Source organism: Sinohyriopsis cumingii, chromosome 11 (assembly GCF_028554795.1).
Source record: "Sinohyriopsis cumingii isolate HCF-2022 chromosome 11, ASM2855479v2, whole genome shotgun sequence".
Taxonomy (NCBI): Eukaryota; Metazoa; Mollusca; class Bivalvia; order Unionida; family Unionidae; genus Sinohyriopsis; species Sinohyriopsis cumingii.
In genome coordinates this window covers 64,180,973-64,206,325 of record NC_142971.1, presented here as the reverse complement: position 1 = coordinate 64,206,325, position 25,353 = coordinate 64,180,973, and the positions used below count along the sequence as shown (strand labels likewise).

General features: G+C 36.3%; 1 protein-coding gene across 1 annotated transcript in view; it reads right to left on the bottom strand.

Moving 5' to 3' along the window:
* LOC149788585 (store-operated calcium entry regulator STIMATE-like) overlaps positions 1–19,447 on the bottom strand; it is a 60,524-nt gene extending 41,077 nt beyond the window's left edge. The window contains exons 1-4 of the mRNA XM_089974640.1: positions 18,978–19,447; positions 13,677–13,725; positions 10,017–10,112; positions 1,495–1,616 (exon numbers count right to left, since the gene is read on the bottom strand). Of these exons, the coding sequence (XP_089830766.1) occupies positions 1,495–1,616; positions 10,017–10,112; positions 13,677–13,725; positions 18,978–19,149 (439 nt within the window). The 5' untranslated portion in view covers positions 19,150–19,447. The remainder of the gene's footprint in view (positions 1–1,494; positions 1,617–10,016; positions 10,113–13,676; positions 13,726–18,977) is intronic.
* Positions 19,448–25,353: the final 5,906 nt, after the last annotated feature.

Sequence of the window (25,353 nt, the reverse complement as noted above, 5' to 3'; positions counted from 1 at the left end):
TTTGTTTTGCACTGCATAAATGCTTTAAAAACATTTTATTAACAAATTACATGTCCTGAATTGATCAGGTGCAAGGAGTCTTCTTGGTCACCACACCCTTTGTTCTGCACAGCATGAATGGTTTAAAAACATTTTATTAACCAATTACATATCTTTACATAAATTTAGAAGGCATTATGGTGTTATCCTCATATAAGGAAAATCTTATCTGAAATAGGTCCAAATTTTGAAGAACAGATGACTAGCAACCAAAATCCTATACACTGTATTTCCTGCAGATACAAAGCAACTGCTGTGGCCACAGGCACTCATTTTTCTCGCTGAAAAAGAAAATTAACAAGACCCATTCCACTTGTACAAATTATTACGGATGCTATAACTCAGAACCTGAATAATTTTTAATCTAACCCTTGCTGATTCTGAGCTAATTTTCCTTTATATCCCACCTGCACCTTCCATCAATGATTTCGTATTTCAGTGTAAAAGGATATGTTCCAAACTTGTTCCCCATCTACAATGTAAGTACTTTACCGATAATTTTGAGCCAAGTTTCTATGTTGCTTTGTATCTATTTGGATTGAGTCTGGATGCCAATACATCCGGTGTATCATATGGTAAACAAGCTACAGTTAGTTCTGATTGGTGTTTATTATTGTAGACTGGACCTGAACAAACAATGTCCATGAATCAGAACTAAATGCAACATATTTCACTGCATGACACCTGCACTAAATGCAACATATTTCACTGCATGACACCTGCACTAAATGCAAATTATTTCACTGTCTGACACCAAAATAGTAGATTTCTTCAAATTTGATTCAAGTGGATAAGAACATAATTTTTTTGCATAAAAGTGGTTATGAAATGACCAGAAAAGTATACATGTGGAATAAATCTGGAATATCTTCTTTACATTGATATACGCTATCAGTGGCTGAACATACTGATGGATGATCAAATAATTAGTATAGAATGGGCAGGGGGTGGGTGAATTTCAAACCGCTGAGCTAGTCACCATGTGTTAATCTATAGAAGGTGAGTGGGTATTGTCAGTAATTTTTCTTGTTTACTGACAGAAACGGATGCATTTGCTGCTATGGTTGTCTCAAATCAATTCTCAATTTTAGAATAAAAAGGCAAATAACTAATAATTATTAAATACTGCTGGAGAGTGAAGTAACTTGTATATGACAAGTTTTGTTTTGCATTGATTCTTTACACCTCTTATATCAATGCATTAAAATTATCAATACATTGATTAATCATTTCACAATACAACCCATCATTTAGTCAAACCAGTGGCTGAATATTGTTGAAAAACAGTTTTGTGAATTATGAACATTCAAGAATTCAAGATAATGTTTATGCAGTTGCTAATATTTATGTGATTTCAAAAAATAATTTATGTATAAATGAAATCCTAGGAGTAAGGGAGCCTTGAGGGGGAAATAATAACAACAACAAAAATCAATAAATTTTACTTGAACTTACCATATTCTCCGAAGTAGAGGGTTTCCCACCCCTTTCGGTGTGCAATAACCTGAGTTATTTTCAATCCGAGGTAGATGATGAACAAACCTATCGTGGAATCCAGGAGAAAACTCACCACATACCTGTAGAATATGATCATGTGATTTGCATGGGGATACATATTTGTTCTACTGCAAATGCATTACCCAATCATAATACCTTAGGAGAACAACTACCACCTCGCAAATCGAACCCTCCCAGATAAAAAAGAGCTAAACATTTTATCTGCCCACAGAGGTGGCAATCAGGCAGAGTAATCTCCTCCCAACATAAAAACTGAGAGCAAAACCCATGAATATCTCAGTTACTACTGGAGCATAAGGCACAATCTCTATATGCATGTAACTACAGGGAGGCTGGGAGGATTTATGTGTATTATGATTGGGAAAATATTTGTGAAGAAACATAATTTACTAGAAAAAATGAGTTTCTTCCTTAAATATGTTACCCAATCATAATACCTTAGAAAAATAGGTAAGAGGTGGAAGAAATGCAAGTTCCCTAATGTATGTGAGAGAGCTTCTAGGTAACTGGACTAGTGAAGACTCCATCTACTGGGGAGTGGCTTCGGAAAGTAAAAAATTTCCCTCCCACAAATGCAGCAGAAATTGTGAAGTCATGACTTACGAAGCTGTTGAAAAACATGGAAAAGTGACCTGATGTGTTAGAGAACGGTTTCAGTCAAAGGTGATGCTTGTGGCAAACTGCTCTGTCCTCATAATGCAAAACCTATTCACCTGAGTTGTAGTTATTTCTTGACATGCAAAGTGTTGTTGTTGTTGTAGGGTTTAACGCCATTTTTCAGCACACGATAGGCTATACATGGCAGCCAGTATTAATGGTGGAGGAAGAACCCGGAAAAACCCCGGAAAGAACCACAGACCCATGAGAAGCTACTGGCAAGCTTTCTCACATACCCACATTAGCCGAATACGAGACTCGAACCCACGCAGACAGAGGTGAGATGGCAGTGATCCGTACCTGAGAGTGCTTTAGATCACTCGGCCACTCAGGGCCCCGACATGCAAAGTGAATAACCCATATAATCCAGGATGAAAGGATCTGTGCTGTTATGTTGTCCTGTCCATGTGTTAGAGGGCAAAAATAGGCATGATCACCCTCAATAAATTGGCTCTGTCTTTCTGAGATACCACAAGGCTTGTACTGTATCCTGTAGGTGGCCTTAGGTGGAAATGGCCAGAGGAGACAGTGATATCAGTACAAAAGTCTAGTTGCCCATGGATGGAAGCCTGTTCTTGGCGCTGAAAGAAGGAAGTATCATAAGCAAAACTGACTCGTCTTGCTGAAACTGCATGTAAGTCAGGTCTCTTGATAGGGCAAGCATTTTGCTGATTCTGCCTGCCACTGCTAATGTGATAAGGAAGCAGCTCATGTATGAAAGGTGAACCAAATAGAGTGGTTCAAAGGATGTTTTTTTAAACCAGGTTCCTATCCATGATAGGTTCCAATTTGGGCACAAAGCAGATGTTTTTGGCTGTATATAGTCAAAACTGGAGAAGAGGTCTGATAAGTCTTTGTTTTGTCCAATATCCTCTCTTTAATGATGATGAATGGCGTCAGTGATTGTGGAGAAGGAAGTTAGATATTTTATGTATGGATGCTGTAGCGGTAGAATGTGTTCTTCCACACATGCTTAAGCAATTCTCTCCATGAATGGTTGAGAGAACTATTTATTTCTGAGGGCTTGTTTCATATGATCCAGACATGTACTTTCAGTAGCTTTGAGTTCAGGTGAAACAACTGCCTTCATGGTTGTTTGAGTAGATGAGGGAAATCACTGTTTTCCAGAGAATTTCCACTGTGGGGTTGATGAGGTCGCTGATCCATGATTTCTCCCATCTGAGTAGTGCAATGAGAACACGGTGACACTTTGCTACTCACACATTTGTATCACCTTTGGAATCGGATGTGTTGGAGGGCAGGTTTATGCATCCACGTCATTCCAGTCCATGGATAGTGCATCAACTGCCCAGGCTTTGGAAACTGGTACTGGTGAAACAAAGGCTGGAGTTTGGTATTCCACCTTGTTGCAAAAAGGTCCACCAATGGTCCATCCCATAGGGTGCATATCTGAGTGAAAACGAAGGGATGGAGAGACCATTCTGTCAGCTGATTGTACTGGGACACTACTGCTACTACATTTAGGAAAATGACGAACATGGAGACGGACTTGTTATTGATGACACTACTTTAGAAAGTCCCACAACAGTATGCAAAATGTCTGGGGACTTGGTTATGCCTTGCCGTTTGGGATAAGTCAGCAATGTAGAGTTGTCCGATTTAATGAGGACTCCCTTTCCAGTTAAAAAGTCCTGCTTCCTGGTGAAAGGCTTTCAAAATGGCCTTCATCTTAAGAATATTGATATGCAGATGTTGGTCATGGGGAGATCACACTCCAATGGATTGCCAGAAAGACAGTAGGTGTGTCCCCCAGCTGTCTGTACTTGCATCCATACATACTGTGATCTCTGGTGGTTGTTATTGCAGAGGCATACCCACTGTGAGCCTAGTTAGGTCACTCCAAGTCTGCAGATGGTACCTCATATTCAAGCAAATGGGGAGAGGTTGGTCCAGTGGGCAAACTTTTGGCCTCCATTGAGATAAGAGAATCATTTGCAATGGGCTCATATAAAGGCAACCTAGGATGATAAGGTCTCCTGCCATGTCGAGCAAGCCTAGAAGATAATGAAGTCACCATGGTCCTGATTTTAAGTTCTTGTTCCTGAGGGAGATGTATGTTGTTTACCTGTGTGTTGAGTTCCATACCTAGATGAACATATTGTTGGAATGGCACCAGGTCGGATTTGTCCTTGTTGACAAGGAAACCCAGTCTAGTAAGCAGCTTGACAAGGGTTATCATGCTGTGTTTTAATATCTAACTCACCTGATGTTTATGCAGGATGTTGTCCAGGTAACTCGATGTTGCCACCTTGGAGATGGTCCCAACACGGGCCATAACACATTTCATCATACAAGTGAAGACCCAGGAACTGATGTTGAGTTCAAATGGGAGCACTCGGAATTGATAAGGGATGTTGTTGTTGGTGAACTGCAGGAACTTCCTGGAAGCCTTGCAAAAAGGGATGTTGATGTTGGCAAAATGCAGGAACTTTTTGGAAGCCATGTGGAAAGGGATGTTGTTGCTGGCAAAATGCAGGAACTTCCTGGAAACCTTGTGAAAAGGGATGTTGCTGTTGGTGAAATGCAGGAACTTCCTGGAAGCCTTGTGAAAAGGGATGTTGTTGTTGGCGAAATGCAGGAACTTCTTAGAAGCCTTGTAAAAAGGGATACTGTAGTTGGCAAAATGCAGGAACTTCCTGGAAGTCTTGTGAAAAGCAATGTTAAGATGTCTTTTAAGTTCATGCTGACTGCCAAGTCTCTCTCTTGAATGGCATTCAAAATAAATGATTGAGGGAGCTTAGGTCAATGACAGGGCACAAAGTGCTGTTTGCCTTTGGAACCAGGACAAGTCTGGAATAAAATCATGGGAATTTATATTTCAAATCATTTCTACCACCCTTTTCTGAAGATGGTCATTTACTTCTTGCTGCTAGGCGGTGGCTCTGAATGGGTATGAAAGAATGTTTGTAGCTGATGGGACTCTGGACAGAGGAGGCAGTGTTTTGAAAGTGATGCCAAGTCCCTCAGAAACCACTATTCGAGTCCAATGATCATTGTGGCAAATCTTGTCCCATTCAGCAGCAAAGAACTAAAGCCTTCCTCCTATCAGGATTTGTGACACAGGCGGTGTGTCATTGACAGATAGGGGTGGTCATGTAGAGAAACTTCGGTGAAAGTGACAACTACTTCTCTGTCCTTTGTCCAATTTGGTCCACAAGAACCATGGTTTTCAACATGAGGAGCTATGATAGGATGACTTGTCTGCGGTTTGCATTTGAGTCATGTCCCTTGGTTGTTTTTTTTGGTTTCCTAAATTGTGATGCCTTATATGGGTTAAACTGGTCTCCAAAATTGCCTGAGTGCACCGGGTTTGCAAGACTGGATGACAGATTAATTTCTGGGAAATTATTATGCTGAGGTCTTTGTCCCTGAAGATCTCTGGTAGTTGGCCTAAGTTGGTCGAAATGGAAATGGCCATGTTTGTAGACAGGACACTGTCCAAGTCATAATGTTGGGACAGGTTACGGGATGTTTGATCCACATGACGGATGCATGTATTGGTAGAGTGAAAGGATCCTTTATTTTGTTCATTTACTCACTGTTTATCATCAAGAGCTATAATGTGGAACCCTTATGAGGAAAGGCTTAATGGTATAGCCAGCAATGAGGAGTCCTGTAGTGGTGACATAAGTGCTGAGTCTGTCTCAGATCGTGTAATTTCCATGTTCTGTAACTGGAGAGCCTTTTGTTGATTTTTATCTCATATATCTGTCAAAAATTCCTGCACTAAGGACATCTTAGCATGTAGGCTTATGGTGTCTTCATTTGTAGTGGTGCATTTGTGCTTTGTCCATGGTCTTATCTTCATGACAAATTGAGCAGAACATATAAACCTGTTGTAGCTCTGCACCTAACTATTATTATTAAACAGAAAGTTGGTGCTGAGCTATGCCTTATAGCCTTACTTGACAACAGCATATGAATTTTACCAAAAATAATTCACTATACTAACTGTGAGAGGTTCAAGGTCAACAGGTACAGGAAAATGTAATAAAGTGCAGTGTCTGGACACTAAATATATTAGCAGAGAAAACTTACATGTAGGTAGCCTTCATTGTGAAATTATACATGTATTAAGAGTTTTCTATAGGTCTCAGAGACTTGTATGTTAACATAATAAAAGTATAGCCAAACCTATGTGGTGAAGTCACACAGGCTATCTGTAAAAGCACCTAAGTACAATTAAATGTGTAAAGATGATAAAATGTGGCTAAAATTGTAAAGGCAGAATATCGTCCAGATAGAAAGAGACAAGTTGGAAATATAGATAGAGTATACTGTTCTTGTAAAGTGAGAACTCATCCAACTTGTATCAACATAGATTCTGGCTTTTGTCTCTCATGTTGAAAACGTTGTTTCTCTGAATGAGCAAAAGTAGTAACTGGGACATCAAAGTGAGATCACTCTGTCTGACTGCCACCTAGGTGGGCATATAACTTTTAGCTGTTTCAGCTAACAAAATTATCTGGGAGGGCTGGATTTATGAGGTAATAGTAGTTCTCCTACGGTATTTTGAGTTGGTAATGTATTTAAAGAAGAAACATTCAATCATGTATTCTGCTGCATAACAATGTGACTATGTGCAAATAAAGTGAAACCCCACTATGACACACTTTGTTTTAGCCTGAATTTGATACAGAATTATCATAGCATGCTCTCAAAACTGTGAAGTACTAAAAAGATTTAGTTCCAAAATACAAGATTAAGATAAACTTGTATCTAACCAGAAGTACTGTGGTGAAATAGAAATGGAAAACTCTTCTAGAATATCCAAAATATTCAAAATCTTAAAAGTTACATCTTATCCACACTCCACATTGTCCTCACAACTGAAACTTTATTATTTGGCTAACCTATGGTCTCTATAGAAAATAACACAAAATTTCATTAGGATGACAAATGTATGTAATTGCATTTTACAATGTTTCCGAAAGCAAATATCATTTAAAACAAAAAAAAAATAGAGTTTGATTTAATAATTTGAAGAAAAAAAAAACTTTGTAATATTTTTAAAGACCTTAACAAGCTGTTAACTATTAATATTGAATTATCAAGCCATTAAGTCTTCTCAGTGTTTGCATCCTGTAAAGTATTATTATTGAATCATCAAGCCATTAAGTCTTCTCAGTGTTTGTCTACATTGAATCACCACACCATTAAGTCTTCTCATTGTTTGTCTACACTGAATCATCAAGCCATTAAGTCTTCTCATTGTTTGTCTACACTGAATTATCAAGCCATTAAGTCTTCTCAGTGTTTGTCTACATTGAATCATCAAGCCATTAAGTCTTCTCAGTGTTTGTCTACATTGAATCATCACACCATTAAGTCTACTTAGTGTCTGTCTACACTGAATTATCACACCATTAAGTCTACTCAGTGTTTGTCTACATTGAATCATCAAGCCATTAAGTCTTCTCAGTGTTTGTCTACACTGAATTATCAAGCCATTAAGTCTTCTCAGTGTTTGTCTACATTGAATCATCAAGCCATTAAGTCTTCTCAGTGTTTGTCTACATTCAATCATCACACCATTAAGTCTACTCAGTGTCTGTCTACACTGAATTATCACACCATTAAGTCTACTCAGTGTTTGTCTACATTGAATCATCAAGCCATTAAGTCTTCTCAGTGTTTGTCTACATTGAATTATCAAGCCATTAAGTCTTCTCAGTGTTTGTCTACATTGAATCATCAAGCCATTAAGTCTTCTCAGTGTCTGTCTACATTGAATCATCACACCATTAAGTCTACTCAGTGTCTGTCTACAATGAACTATCACACCATTAAGTCTACTCAGTGTTTGTCTACATTGAATCATCAAGCCATTAAGTCTTCTCAGTGTCTGTCTACATTGAATCATCATCATTAAGTCTACTCAGTGTTTGTCTACAATGAATCATCAAGCCATTAAGTCTTCTCAGTGTTTGTCTACATTGAATTATCAAGCCATTAAGTCTTCTCAGTGTTTGTCTACATTAAATCGTCAAGCCATTAAGTCTTCTCAGTGTCTGTCTACATTGAATCATCAAGCCATTAAGTCTTCTCAGTGTTTGTCTACATTGAATCATCAAGCCATTAAGTCTTCTCAGTGTTTGTCTACATTCAATCATCACACCATTAAGTCTACTCAGTGTCTGTCTACATTGAATTATCACACCATTAAGTCTACTCAGTGTTTGTCTACATTGAATCATCAAGCCATTAAGTCTTCTCAGTGTCTCTCTACATTGAATCATCAAGCCATTAAGTCTACTCAGTGTTTGTCTACATTGAATCATCAAGCCATTAAGTCTTCTCAGTGTTTGTCTACATTGGATCATCACACCATTAAGTCTTCTCAATGTCTATCTACATTGCATCATGTACACTATTATTGCTCAATCCATGGTAAACAAGAGCCAATACATGTTTGCACAGTCATCAATCAAGCACCAAACAATGTACAGGTTTTACATGTTTCTCACCCAAATTTATAAATCAATTGATTTAGCCACATATAAAAGAAACAACAGACCACCAATGCCAGCTTACACACCACTTGAACATGAAAAATCTGTCAAACTGTTGGAAGCCTTGTTGGTTGTGAGCTCATCTTTATCTTAATGTGAGTAAGGGTTCTATCAACAATAACACAAGTATAATGAATCAAACAATTAATATTTTTGGAGGGGGTGGGAGTGTCAAAATAATAGTAAAAAATATGGTCTTGTTGGCCAAGTGGATTTTAAGTTAGAACAAGTGATTTTATTCAAAGCTACTTGCCTCATGCCTGCCTGAAGAAAAAAAGTCTTTGAGCACTGGAGCAATTGGACCATGGTAGAGCTCAAAAAGACAAATTGAAATATTCTGACAGGCCCCTAAATGCATGAGTCAATTTATTAAAGATGATTTGGTTTATTTCTTTCCATATTTACAATCCAACAATTTCAATGGTATGTGAGAACAACAGTGAAAAAATATAACCCTTTTGGGCACAATGAACTGGAGTTACGGCTAGTGTAATGTGAGTCAGGGTTAGTGATTCTTTAAAAGTCACATGCTCTGGCCCTGTGTCTGAAAAAAGTTTTTTTGGAGCACTGCAATGGCACCTGGCATGCACTGTCATCTCCTCAATAAAGTTGTCAATATTTTTGGTGGAAATTTGCTTCAATTTGCCAAAATAAACCCTAATGGTTCGCACTACATAATAATGGATGCCTAGCCCCCAAAATACACTTGTGCGATGGGTCAAATCACCCATTCTGTAATTTGTGTCTCCTTGTAACAACTGGTGGGACACAAGGTGGCAGAGTGGTCTAAGATGCTCAACTTTAAAGATCAATGACATCTCACCTTTGTCAGTGTGGGTTTGAGTCTTCGCTCAACCAACGTGGGTATGTGTGAAAACGTGTGAGTACATTCCCGTGGTTCAGTGGTTCTTCATGTGTTTTCCCTCCTCCAAATATACTGACTGTTATGTATAACCTATCATGTGGTGAAAAATGGCACTAAACTCACCAAACCAAATCTAACCATTGGTCCTCAATGAAGACAGACCAAACTTGGTAGAGACCATGCCCATGTGGCAAATATCTGTAAGAACTGTAAGAAGGTTATAAATTCTGAATTTTTATTGCCACCCCTAGCATTGCTGTTTTCAGTTAAGCAATAAAGGTACAATATCATATGCAACATAGGTTCTATTCACTTGGCAGCGAGTACAGGTATTAGTGGCAAGCTGTCTCTATAAATCATGCATCTAAAGAATCTTATGAGCAAAGTGTTTTGTAAATTGTTACCATGTGCATGGATCTCCTTGAAAAACATCAGCCAGAAAAACGTTTGCAAAATGTATCACAGCTGCTCCAAATCCTTGCTTAGATGTATCATAGAACCTTGAAGAAAGGAAAGATATATTAGAAAAATGCTTATCTAATTCATACTAACAGAGACATACATATGTATGTATGTATGTATATATATATATATATATATATATATATATATATATATATATATATATATGTTAGAGGTTTGGAAAATTTGTGGTGCTGCTGGTAGACATGTTCCATGAGGGCAGTTGCATATATATCCATGATCTATCTTAAAGTCTTAAAGTCATTATACAACTATCCAATTACCATCATACTTGAAAACCAGATGTATTTCTTGTATATTTTCCACAATGTGGCTAGAAATGATATGCATATCACTTAGATGTATAATGAAATCATACTGCTTTGATAAGCCACATACATCCACTGAAACCATACCGCTTTGATAAGCCACATACATCCACTGAAACCATACCGCTATGATAAGCCACATACATCCACTGAAACCATACCGCTAAGATAAGCCACATACATCCACTGAAACCATACCGCTTTGATAAGCTACATACATCCCTTGAAACCATACCGCTTTGATAAGCCACATACATCCACTGAAACCATACTGCTTCGATAAGCCACATACATCCACTGAAACCATACCGCTTTGATAAGCTACATACATCCACTGAAACCATACTGCTTCGATAAGCCACATACATCCACTGAAACCATACCGCTTTGATAAACCACATACATCCACTGAAACAATACCGCTTTGATAAGCCACATACATTCACTGAAACGATAATGCTTTGATAAGCCACATACATCCACTGAAACCATACCGCTATGATAAGCCACATACATCCACTGAAACCATACCGCTTTGATAAGCCACATACATCCAACGAAACAATACTGCTTCGATAAGCCACATACATCCATTGAAACCATACCGCTTTGATAAGCCACATACATCCACTGAAACGATACTGCTTTGATAAGCCACATACATCCATTGAAACAATACCGCTTTGATAAGCCACATACATCCGTTGAAACCATACCGCTTTGATAAGCCACATACATCCGTTGAAACCATACCGCTTTGATAAGCCACATACATCCACTGAAACTATACTGCTTTGATAAGCCACATACATCCATTGAAACCATACTGCTATGATAAGCCACATACATCCACTGAAACCATACTGCTTTGATAAGCCACATACATCCACTGAAACCATACTGCTTTGATAAGCCACATACATCCATTGAAACCATACCGCTATGATAAGCCACATACATCCACTGAAACCATACTGCTTTGATAAGCCACATACATCCACTGAAACCATACTGCTTTGATAAGCTACATACATCCACTGAAACCATACTGCTTTGATAAGCCACATACATCCACTGAAACCATACTGCTTTGATAAGCCACATACATCCATTGAAACCATACCGCTATGATAAGCCACATACATCCACTGAAACCATACTGCTTTGATAAGCCACATACATCCACTGAAACCATAGTGCTTTGATAAGCTACATAATCCACTGAAACCATACTGCTTTGATAAGCGACATACATCCACTGAAACCATACTGCTTTGATAAGCCACATACATCCACTGAAACCATACCGCTTTGATAAGCCACATACATCCGTTGATAACTTGTGCCAGAATAACTCACAACCTACTTATCTGGCATGGATCCCATCTCTTTCAAATCAGAAATACAAAAAATTGGCTTCTATTTGTCAAACATGAAGAAAGTCACACACAAATCTTATTTAAACCTTGATATTTTGCTCACTGTATTGTTGAGATGGTGGTAATTAAGCAGAAATTTGAATCAACCACATTAAATTCTCAACTTTTAATGTGAAACCATATATATTGTTAAATTTTCTTTCCAAACAACATTCTCTGTACACTGTGAATAACAATATTCAATTTCAATCAATAAAAATGTCATTATTACCTATTGGTGGGCTGTGGCAACACTTTAATAATAATACCCATTAAATAAGTTTTGTCTAGTCAAATTCGTTCTTTCAGTTCAATCATTTTAATTTAATTTTAAATCAAATCAAATAAATTGCGATGAAATAAAAGAGCAATTAAAAGGCATCCAAATCCAACTGGCCTAAAAGCCAGTGGTCAGTTGTTTGCCAGGTCAACTCATTTTAACTGATCAAATATTGTTCTAAATATTATTATGCGAATACTGTACTATAATAAAAAGCTTAGTTTCGCATATATGGTCCATTATGGAGAAGCAAGTTCCAGAGTTTGTAGTGAACTTAAAATTACTGAACTAGAACTCACAGATTTCCTTAAGGATGAAAATGAAGTTTCACCTTTACTTGCAATAAATCATGGCATCAATACCATACTAACAGAACAAACAAATATTGAATTTGAACCAGTGTATCCCCCAGAGGTGTAAAATTGAGGCGAAAAAATCCCTTGGTGTCAGAACTGGGGGTCAAATAAAAATAGTGGGGGTCAAAATGTACTAACAAATTTTCATCTGACCCGTACTTTTTCAGCTTGAAATAGGATATTGCAACTTGCACAACATACTCTCTCTCTCTAAAAATACAAATAAACCAACATGCACAATTAACAAACAAATGCATTGTCCATTCAAAGAGTAATTGTATTAGTTCGTTTTCTTTTAAAGTCATACTTTTAACAGTCTCCTTATAATCTTTTGAAGCAATATTATAGACCAACACATTACATATAACGCCAGTACAAAAAGCCAAATAAATCAGCTATACGAACAGAGGAGTGTAACACAGGGAGCAAACAAAGCAGGGAACCAGTCAATGCCTATGGTTGAAGTAAAAAGAATGCTATCCCTTGTCCAAAGCATTGTATATTAAATAAATCCTGATCACATTATACAAATCCTGTGTCAAAAAAATGCATGGCAACAAACCGTGACATGCAAATGTGCGTAAAGGGAAACACGGATTTGAACATTGATGATTCTTTATTTAAATAAATGTCCCTTGCTTCTGAAGAAAAGTAATCTTGTTATGTTGTGAATCAACAACAAAAAGCAGTGACATAATATACAATGTTTTCTTGAGTTAAGAAAGTTCAGAAACAGGAGAAAGAAACTTGTGTGTGATTTTACACATAATTAAAAGATTCGTTACTCTGTTTTTTAAACTTCCTATGCTGACATAGCAGTTTATAGCTTATGCACAGATACAAATGTCTGATCAGCTAATAAGTCTAAAATCTGAAACCTATGATTTTTTTTGAAAACGTTTGTGGCTGTAATCATATATATAAACTGGAAACCTGCAGCAGTCAGTCTACTCAATTATCACAACTACCAAAATCTAAGGGCTAGCCCCTGCCAGTAGGAATGGATCAGAGTTCTTAACTTTACACAACCCATTGAACCTGTCCGCATCATTCAAGGTCTATTATCTTAAATGATGCATATGTTGTTTTTTGCTGCTGGACACATTTATACAAAAAAAAACATCCATACTAGCGGTATCAGTCACTACTTGCTTATGCATCAAAACAATTTTAATGTAGATATTTTTAGCACAAGCTTACTTCATCTCCATAGACTTACCAAATTCGCCATGGACGCCTCTCATATTTTGGCTCACAAAATCTCTTTGCTGCAATAAAAACAGCAAATGCATTTTGTAATATGTGAGACAAGTCCGTGTAGGAATATATATATATAAATCAAGAACTAGTTAAACCAGTGAAAGTGGTAACACAGACAGGGCTATCCAAATGGAAGATGCAATAATGCTTTCAAGTGCTGACCTCTTTGTAGTTTTTAACATTTGAACCTGGATACATTACCATTTTTTCCAGTATCTGTTAATCTACCATTAACCTATGTGCCTGATTTTGTCCTTTTTGCCACACCATGCAGCAGATACTTCTTGTTTCCATCAATCTGTACAATCTTTTTGCTTTTTCTTTTCTCAGTTTGTCATAAACAACCAGAAAAAGTCATACAAATCAACCAAAAATGAAAGAATCCAGTGCCCAGGTTTTAATAATGTGAACATGGTTGGAAAAAAAAACTTGTCATCTAGGAGATACATTTAGTGCGTAAATTCACTTGCACATTGACTTAGTTATGTATCTATGGAACAAAAAAGAATATTTCACATACATCATTACAATTTGTTTACAATGAAACCTCTCAAAACTGAAAATCCATTTACCCAACCCGCAAAATCAGTTTTCTGAGGTTTCATATATGTAAACAAAAATGTCTTTTTTAAGCGCTTATGTGAAGTGAAAGAGACAGAGAGAGAGAGAGAGAGAGAGAGTGAAAGAAAGTTTAAAGTATAGGGCTTGAGAAGAAATGTTTTTGGTCTAGCTTGGCTAAACGATTGCAACACAAGATCATTCTGTTTGTCAAATATGCAGGTATTGTTGAAATAACACTTGTCTGGATAACTGTTGTTTCCAAATTCATTCTTGTAGAAATCCATTTTCTTTAGACTATCTGAAATAGTAGATGTTCCTATTAAAAACTTTTCCCTTACTTTCTTCAATGTAGGTTTGGCCACATATTCATTGGTTAGAATAATTTTATCCTGTAAAGATAGTTCAATCCTATGATGCTTAGCTGGTCGTTCTGACATCTTGACATGTGACTAAAAAACAAATGGCTATTTAAATACATGTAATGTTTTTTCTTTACTGAAAACAACTGAGTGAACAGGACTTCTGGAATACTGTTTTGTGTTTCCATCGGCTAAGCATCAAATTCAAGGCCACAAGCTTGGTCAATGCAGCTCTGATATTTAACTTTTAAAAAAAATGCTCTACTGATCTCTATACCAAATAAACAGCATCTATAACAATTATCTTTCTTAAAAAGCATACCTACAATCATTTATTAATTAATAATTCACCTTCACCTTTATGGTGCAAGACTTCAGATTAGTCTACTGTTTGGCTCAAATAAATGTCGGCATGCTAGCCAACTGTATTTTAATTTAGTATGACTTTGGAAGTCTTTCCAAGTCTTGGTCTCAAAGATAAGCCTACTATGATACTTGGTAAATTTAATTAATCTGCTCCAGCATGTGTCAAGAATTTAGCAGCTAAAATACATTTCCAAGTTTTAAGTTCATTTCAGTCTTATGGGTTCATTTACAGTGTAAAATCTAAGTTCGCTTCAGCATTCAGAATTCAGTTGTTCTGGCTTACTGGGGAAACAATTATATATAAAAAAATGAAAACTTCAGAACACCAAACAAAGTTTGGTTTTGAGAGTACATGTATTCTGTATATAGAGGTTTCAGTTTTGAGGCATTTCACTGTTGTTAGTAGCAATGGTCCTCTATCTCTATCCAGAGTGAATGTACAATGATGCTATGATTCTATATAATTTGACACAGAGTTGCTTTGGTGTTGTTGTTGTTGTTGTAGGGTTTAATGCCATTTTTCAGCACAAGATAGGCTATACATGGCGGCCAGTATTAATGGTGGAGGAAGAACCCGGAAAAACCCCGGAAAGAACCACCAACCCACGAGAAGCTACTGGTAAGCTTTCTCACATAACCACATTAGCTGAATCCGAGACTCAAACCGATGCTTTGGTGTACTGCCAAATGAAAACATGCAACTATTTAGGTCTTGAACAGACTGTGATCAACAAAGTTTTTCACAGCTGCCTACATTTGTCTGCTACATCTATTTAGTCAAAAATTAATGACTACATCACGAATCAAATCATTTGCTTACATTGAAAGCATCAGAGCAAGAAGTAACATTTTGTTAAACCAAGCAGCTGACATAGTCCACTATAATTTGCATAAATTTACTCTTAAGAAGTTTAAATATATATAAAAAATGCATCTCTGATCAAGAAGTTAGTATAAAAAAAAGGTTCTGGTTGAAAATATACATTCAGTGTTGTGTGACACTGCAGAAGTCATTCAGCAATAATCATTACCAGTATGAAAGCTGCATTTAGGTATGTCAGCTGCAATCATTACCAGTATCAAAGGTGCATTTAGGTATGCCAACTGTAATCATTACCAGTATCAAAGGTGCATTTAGGTGTGACAACTGTAATCAATGCCAGTATCAAAGGTGGTTTAGGTATGCCAACTGTAATCATTGCCAGTATTCAAGATGCATTTTGGTATGACAACTGTGATCATTACCAGCATTAAAGGTGCATTTAGGTATGCCAGTTGTCATACAAGCCTGTTGTAACTGCAGTATGAACAAGTCATAATAGCAACCATTCCTACCTTTTCATCACTGAAATATACAACAATGTGACCCAGGTGCATGTTTATCATGAATGAATGAGTGAGTAAGTGAGTGACTGATTTGACACAGTGCACAAAGCACATGGTAATATAGATCCCATGCCACCCAATAGCATCCCTTAGCACTCTTCCTCTTGGGTCCAGATGAACAACACCAATGCTCATCCTACTTTTGCATAGGCCTGAAGTGATAGTCATAATTCATGAGAAAAATTATAACATTATTTTTGTAGATTTTCAGTTTATTTGTCTGGTTTTTATCCCATATGTTTCCTGTTGGCTAATAAACCCTGTGACCAGTGAGTGTTGTAGCTATTTCTATTTATACAACGCCCGGCTCACAATGGTGCCCACCATGGGATTGTGAGCCAGGCATTGTAAAAAAGAAATAATTGGTCACTGGGTTTATTAGCCAATAGGAAACATACTGGATAAAAACCTAAAACAGAACAAATGCTTAATATACAATACTTAAAACAGAACAAATACTTAAATATACAATACTAAATATGAGACAAACATGATACACAACCCACACGCCGGTATGTCAATATATCAGCTTGATAACATATAAATGATAATCTTACCAGACAAAGAATTGAAATCTACAAATATTACATTATTATGACTATCACTATAGGCCTATGCAAAAGCAGAACTAGTAAGGTGTTGTTTGTCTGAACCAGAGAGAAAGAGTGTGAAGGGCTTTTATTAGGTGGCATGTGATCAACATTAGTGTGCTCTTTGTGTGCTTAGTGCACTGTTACTGATTGCTCACTCACTCACTCACTCATTCATTCATGATAAACAAACCCCTGGGTCACAAATATATACAATGAGGTACATTAGTGGCCAAGTGGTCTAAAGCGCTCTTCATTAAAGATCACTGCCATCTCACCTCTGTCTGTGGTGGTTCAAGTCTCGGATTTGGCCAATGTGGATATGTGTGAAAGTTTGCCTGTAGCTTCTCGTGGGTCAGTGGTTCTTTCTGGGGTTTTCCCGGGTTCTTCCTCCACCATTAATACTGGCCGCCATGTATAGCCTATCATGTGTTGAAAATGGCGATAAACCCCACAACAACAACATTATTTATTCAATATGGAAATACTGTGTATTACTCTCCAAGTAATGCACCATTCTTCCTTTACCCAATCAACATCATATGAAATGCATTACCTGACATTCTTTAGAAAACTTGAACTATACAATAAGTGGTACTTTACTTATTCAACATGGAAATATTGTATTATTCTCCAAGTAATGCCGCATTCTTTCCGTATTTAACCAAAATTATAAAAAATGCATTACCTGACATTCTTTAGAATACTTAACCAATCCTGATTTTTCTTACTTATTTGTACAGACTTTAACATATATGCACTGCACCAGAACAACCCAATGGTAGTTTGACAGTACTGACAACAATAAACCTAGTTGATAAAGACCTTACTCTTGCATACCAGTAGTGGAACATTGTAAACACACAGCAAACATCATAAGAATTTTAATTAAGACAACAGGAAAATGGGGAAAAAAGATGATACACTTATAATTGCTATTAACTACAAGTATTAGATATTACATCATTACACATTGGTTCAATTAGGTTAATTTGTTCATTTCTTTTTTTGCTGAGGAATATCATTTAATTTGCATTTTCTTTTACATTATTAACAATAAGACAAAAACAAAAGTTCTGAATTCCAATTTTTGGGATCTTAAAAGAAAAAGAACTTTAAATTGCTGTTTATATTTTTGTTCTTTCCAAATCAAGGTCAAACTGGAAGTCAAATGGGTCAGAACTAAAAATTAATAAAAGTAGAAAAAAGACAGAAATAAGACTTCCAAGGGGTTAAATGTCATGTCTGCAGCCTGCCTGATTTATAAACTTTTAAATGACCTCAGTCATGCTGGATGGGCAGATTGAAGTCTGCTATCCATTCCAGGGCTTCGGACTGTGACCATACAGAAACATTCAATAAAAAAAAACCCAGGATTTTAAAATGACTTTGATATGATATGAAGGTCAGATGTAGGGTAGGTGTGCATAGATATGAAAAGAAATACTACTAATTATACTTTCCAAGACAATATAAAAACTGGACAGTTCCAAGCTGGAAAACTTGCTTTCTCAGAATTAAAATTTGCACTTCTATTTAAATTTAGTTGTCTAGCTAAACTTTAATTTCTTTATAAGCTGTCAAATGTTTCCACACCAACATAGTTTTTAATCCTGGTGTTCTCAGGTGATCCTTCATTCAGCTAAGGCGAAAATTTGTTATCTCATCCCTGTGACAGTCATTGGGGGGTAGGTGGGTGTATATGACCTACATGTACATCATATACACATTCAACTGTTTGGAATGACAAAAAAAATTAACAAATTTTAAATAAATGCCCTGTCTTTGCTTGCTTCTGTGTGCATTAATGTACAGATTTTGATGTTAAAATAACTTTCTTTTTCTTCATTTCAAACTGCTGTGGGTATGATAGAAATAGAAACAGCGGTGGATTATGGTTAAAAGAAAAAATAGTTACATCAATTTAAGGAAAATAAGTGATGAACGCATGCTCTTTATTCCATATATTCAATTAAAATCATTAAACATGATGAATACCTATAAGTGACGTGAATGCCAGGAAGGCTAGTAGTCCCTGTAGAAAGAGTCCCAGAGGTCCCATCAGGTACCCAGTGTTACAGTGGAAACCCCCCGGCTCTGGCGCTGTCATGACCTTCTGAGAGATGTTTGCGGTTAGTAGGGAACCAGAAGACATATTATTAGAGGCCATGGAAACGTGTGTAGCACATAAAGTTACCAACTATATTGGAACTGAAGAAATTAAGCGACAAGTTTCGTATGAAAAGGATTATAATAGGGATTTATCCTCATCGTTACGATGGTCCTTATAAAATAAACAATGCTTCCAGCAACCTGCTGTTTCGAATATACATACATAAAATACGTTAAACTACAAGGAACATTGATATAAGATTGTGAGAAGTAGGGACATCAGGTATTAGGAACTAAAATGAGTATCCTATCATTATACTGCCACAGTTGTCAACCGCACCACAAATTCTCTTGTCTCTCTTAAGGATCAAGTGCAAGTAATGCCGATTGTTGGTTGGCTGTACTTGATTATAAGTCGTGTGCGAATCATTCAGACCTTATTAAAATTACACTCGACAGTATCCGTGTCTTTGAACGAGAGACGAGAACGAGGCTCTTGGTCCAAGTACGGTGTTCTTGTGGTTCTTATTTCCATAACTTCAAGAACAGTAACTTACCTCAATCTCGGCTTGAAAACCCATGCTACGTTTGAGGCGAACGTCAACAAGAACAAAATCACAAAACATGCCGAGTGTTGATGCACAATGTGTTTGTTCAGAAATCAGACTCGAGTTGTTAGGGCGAGCACTCATAATATCTGAAAATGTTTTCATGGCGTTTGGTTGGTTGTTTTGGGCTTAAGTCCATTTTTGATAGGCTATATATGGCGACCAGTTTAACATGGAGGACGAACTTGGTTAGAAGCACCGATCCATGGCAAGCTGTTGACAAGCTTTATCACAGACCCACGTTGGCCAAGCCTGAGACTCGAACCCACACGGACAGAGATGAGATAACAGTGATCTATAAAGGCGAACATCTTAGACTATTTGGCCACCTAGGGCCAAGCCACCACCAAAACATAAATATCAGGGTTGATGTCTTACATTTTAGGACAAGACGAGAACCCCAGATTAAACAGTTCTGCAGCTTGTTTGTTTACGTAGAGAGTTTGTGTTTGGATACAATCTGATCAAGCTCGCCCTAGACCGATAGAGTGACGTCAATGTAGGAGTGTCATTTCGTACACGGCCATATTTTCAATGCAGTGCCGTAACATTACAAACCTAATGTAAACTATCTCTCTAAACTGTTTGACAAAACAAAACAAAAATGTTAGTTACTGTGGTGTCCCAATATGAAATGACGTTTTACAGCAAAATTGTATACATTACCATTTTAATAAATTTCAAATCAAATTTAAGAAATTTCTGATAACTTCGCTATCAGTGATTCAAGTATGGTTTTCTAAGTCTACTGCTGTTATATCAACTGATTATTGTATTCATTAAATTCTAAAGTGTTTGTAATGCTTTTAAATTATATTGAACTATGCATTTGTATTGGCTGACTGAGATGAATGCGCAATTGTGGATATGTGTATGGATATGTTATAGAAAATTAAGTGTTAGGTAGTGATGGGAAATTTTTTTCTTTTCTTCTTCAGTTATGGGGATTTTTTTCATGTAGTATCATATCTTATATTGAGTAAAAACACGGGCAAGTATGAGAATTTTCTTCTTCTTCACATAGTATCACGTCTTATATAGAGTGAAAACACGTGCAAGTATGGGAATTTTTTCATGTAGTATCACGTATTATATTGAGTGAAAACACAGACAAGTATGCGCTTATATGTGTTTTGAGTTGAGATAATGACCATTGGTTCTTTATTTTAGATATGGTTATTTTAACTTTGTGTATATTCTTAGCAACATGGATTTGTGTTAAACGCCTTTTCTTAAAAGGCCTTATAGAAGGTAATCATCGGCTACGTATGTAACCATACTTAAATATTACTGTTGCTGTTGTTATTATTATTATTAAGATCTCGCATGTATATTCTCTGGTTGCAAATTAGGAGGATGCGAGTAACGCGTCTCTTAAAACTCTACAAATTAACCGAAAGTTATAAAACAAAGAGAAGATAATAATAATAATAATGAGGACATTGTATAGCGCCTACTCTTTAGAAGCTCTAAGCGCTTTACAACATTAGACAACACCTACAAGATAAAAAAAAAACAAATAATTATATGATTACAAAAAGAAACACCATTAAATTAAAAAACATTAAAAAAAAAACATGCTGAGAATATTTAAGGTAGGAAACATTATTAGGTCTTTAAGTTTGTTCTTGCAGTCGAAATAAGTGAGTTTTGAGAACCCTCTTGAATGTGATTACTGTGTCTTTGTGTCTAAGTTCAGTGGGCAATTCATTCCACGTTGCTGGGCCCTGCTATGCAAAAGAACGCTGTCCATATGACTTTGTTTTCATACTTGGAATAATGAGTATACGATTATCAGAAGAGGAGCGTAAGATATAGAAGGGAAACACTGTATTTTTGTACCGAACTTTACACGATAATATAAGGGAAAAAAATCTGGCATGAAATATATTCCAGTCGTATGGTCTTACATAAGAGAGTTTACACATTATCATATTTCCTATAATGACATAGTTAAGGTAATGTAAATCGTAAACGTTAAGCAAAAGACGAGCTTACAAGCTGAAATTTTAATTTCAAATAATTTTATTCTTATTTTCTCTGCATGGGGGACAATTTAATTATTTTTAGAAAAAGAAGTAAGTCGTGTCGACTCCGCCATTCTCAAATGTATAAAGACTGAAAGAAAATCCAGTTTTGAAGATGGTAAACCATTATACACCAGCAAACTATGGACCGATATCCCCAACTTCCGTCATTTTTATAAGAATAAATCATAACAGCACTGTCATATCACACTTCAAACATCAACAGCAGAGTGTGACATTCTGGTGACAATGGGAATTAATATTTTTAGTCGCCATTAACAAAATTGCATATGGGGAGGTGGCAGTGGGAATATACATTTGGCCGCTGTAAGTCCGTTCTAAAGACTACAGTTTTATTACGCCTCTATGGTCTTAAAACAAGTAATACAAAAGAGTGAGAACCAACAATCTTTATAAAATTCAATAAATATTTTATTTCTATTGAAAACAAAGTGAAAAATATATAAAGAACTTATGGTATTGGGAATTATATCCTAAGATAATCATAGAATTACAGACAAAAGTCATAGTATTGAAAGTTCTCAATAAACTTAAGCAGAAATCCAAATTAAATCCCACGCTGAAAGTGTTGAGGTGCTTGTTGTGGCTTGTATAATGGTGGTAATGTACCAATATTTTTAAGCTGGATCACAATAATACAATCCAAGAATATATCCTTATTTGAAATTTCAGTAGAAATTCAGGTCTCCGTTTCCAAGAATGTTATTTCTGATCACTTTGTATTTTCAGAGAAGAATCACATGAATTAAATGATTTTAATCAATAAATTCCAACCCAAATGAATACTAGACACAACAATAATACAACTGATTCCGCTAAAAGCTTACAGCAACAATAACTGACTTCTAGAAAAACAAGATAGTATAGCCCTCTACCTGAACTCACGTCACAAATGACATTTTCGAGGGGGAAAAATGGAAAGAAACTATTACCTAACAGAAAATAACCTTCTAGAAATGTCGTAATGCTTACTAGATAACATTTCAGATATAAATGGAATATAAAATGTGATAAACACAATGTCCTTGACGCAGGTAAAGATAATAATTCGCATAGTTAACCCATACACATAGAAACAATATTTAGCTATGTATTAGTGGTTTACAGAATTTTAAAAAAGGTCAATGATTCGTGTCAAATATAAAGTTAATTTGGCGTTTGGAGAAGAAGAAAAAAAAACATACAAACAATGCAAATTATATATATATATATATATATATATATATATATATATATATATATATATATATATATAACAGTTTAATAACTAAAGATTATATTAGATGGGTGTTTACATGATGAATCTGGTTTCACTACAGTACGTGTCAGTGATTTGAAAGCTGTGGGAGCTCTAACCCTAACTGTAAACATATTATGTAGGCAAGAAAGATATATATATATATATATATATATATATATATATATATATATATATATATATATATATATATATGGGACAACGGGAATTTAACATTAGGCCGCCATTTGCGAATTTATATGGACATGAGGAAATTCCACGTAAAAAGTGTACAAGGGTTTAACATATGGGGGCCTGCCTAGAGCATACATAAAATTTAACACGGGATGACACTCTGTATCAGAACAGGAATTTAATATGGCAACCGCTCTTAGACCCTAAAATGACACTACCCAAGCCAGAATTTAACACGGTATTGGATATCTGAGGTCTAACGTGAAATGTAATGTTAAAAATGACCATATGTTTAACATTATAACGCACTCTGGGTCTTGGGACAAGATGAAAAATCCTATATTCAAAAAATGTACATAGGTTTAACATTATGAGGCTGTATGTTGTAACGTGAATTTCACATGGGATCGACTGTTTCAGGTCTAATGAGATCTTCTGTTTAATACCCTACTCTATACTATCAAAAATGGAATGAATAGCATCCACACTACCACTAACACAAAACAAACTTCCCTATCCCCTATACGTTATGACTAAAATACACCACATTTACGATCTTGTACAGCATTTGAATTATCCACAACCCATCCATTTACTGACCACAGGGTAGACTGTAAAAGAAGGGGTATGAAAAATAGAATTTAAATTCCTTATAAACAAATCCAATGTCCTCATTACTTTTTGCCCTATTATCCCTTATAAACAAAATAAAACCCCTATCTCCCCATACCATTTCCATACGACGAAACTATGATTTCCTACCACCTTTACAATTCATCTAAAATTAACCGTGGAGTGCAAGAAATAAGATAGAACACACACGTAGGCAAACATATTCATCTAAAGATCTTTGACACGACAGAGAGAAGAATAAACACACATCCGCACAACACAGAATATTTGTTTGCGAAAAATGCTTGCTAGCGAATTGATAAAATCGAAAGTATCGCATAAATTCTAGAACTGCAGGATTTATAACAACGGCCATGTTTGTGCATGAATTGTAAATTTCTCACCATGCGACAGAGAAATCTACCTGATTTGCTTATCTTATTTTATTTTATGTCAGTCAGGTCATCTCAGTCATGGTGGCCACGCGCTCAGAACTACGTTTGAAAAGAACAAATTTTTGTTTTCTTCTGCTGTGCCTGACGGAGTTGTTATAAATATATTTTTAAAAAAAACAGATATATAACAGAAAATAATTCCTCTCATAAGCAGCTTAAGGTCTCTCCAACTCTGATGGTACACCATACAAACTATTGACACAGACACACACACGCGCTCACGAAGTCGAGCTATTTAGTATTATTAGTTCATTCCACATAGCACCGTGCATTTTTCCTATCCGTAAATTCGGTATATTTTCCGGTCAGCGACATTAAATGTAGCTAAAACCACCTAATTCGTTTCACACGAGATATTTAAAACAAAATAGGTAATTTTAGCTACATTTAATGAAGCTGACCTGAAAATTAACTGACTTAACAGATAGGAAAAAAATCGCAGTGATGTGTGGAAAGGACTATATAAACTACCTCTTGGTCCTGATGAGGATGAGGATGACATCCATTGTGAAGATGAGGCTGATGACAAGAACTTGTCGGTTGATCAGCTGCACGGTGTTAATGTGGAATTAATTTCTCAGTATCAAAAGAATAACAGATGGTTGGCTGGAGTGAGAGAAAAGGCGCTGTCATCTACAAGTGAAGCAGAAAGCATAGACAGTGCATTTATTCTGGGAGCATGGCATTTTAAAACGGAAGTGGAAGTCGTCGGATGGAGAAAAATATGGAATCTAATTAGTTTTGCCAAAGCAGTTACGTCAAGCAGTGGTGGAGTTGGCACATGATAGACCGCTTGTTGGTCATCTAGGAAGGGAGAAAACGAAAGCAAAAATAACAACCGCATTTTATAGGCCAGGAATGTTTGGGGATATTCAGAGGCACTGTCAGTCCTGTAACATCTGTCAAAAGACAGCAAGGAGAACAGGGAAGGAGAAAGCTCCAATGGTGTGTCCAACAATTGTGTCTGGCCCTTTTGTTAATATTTCAATGGATATCATTGGCCCACTACAGCGCACAAAGGCGGGAAACAAATATATACTAACCATAGTAGATGAAGCTACAAGGTATCCGGAAGCAATTCCTTTGAAGGACATTGATGCCAAAACA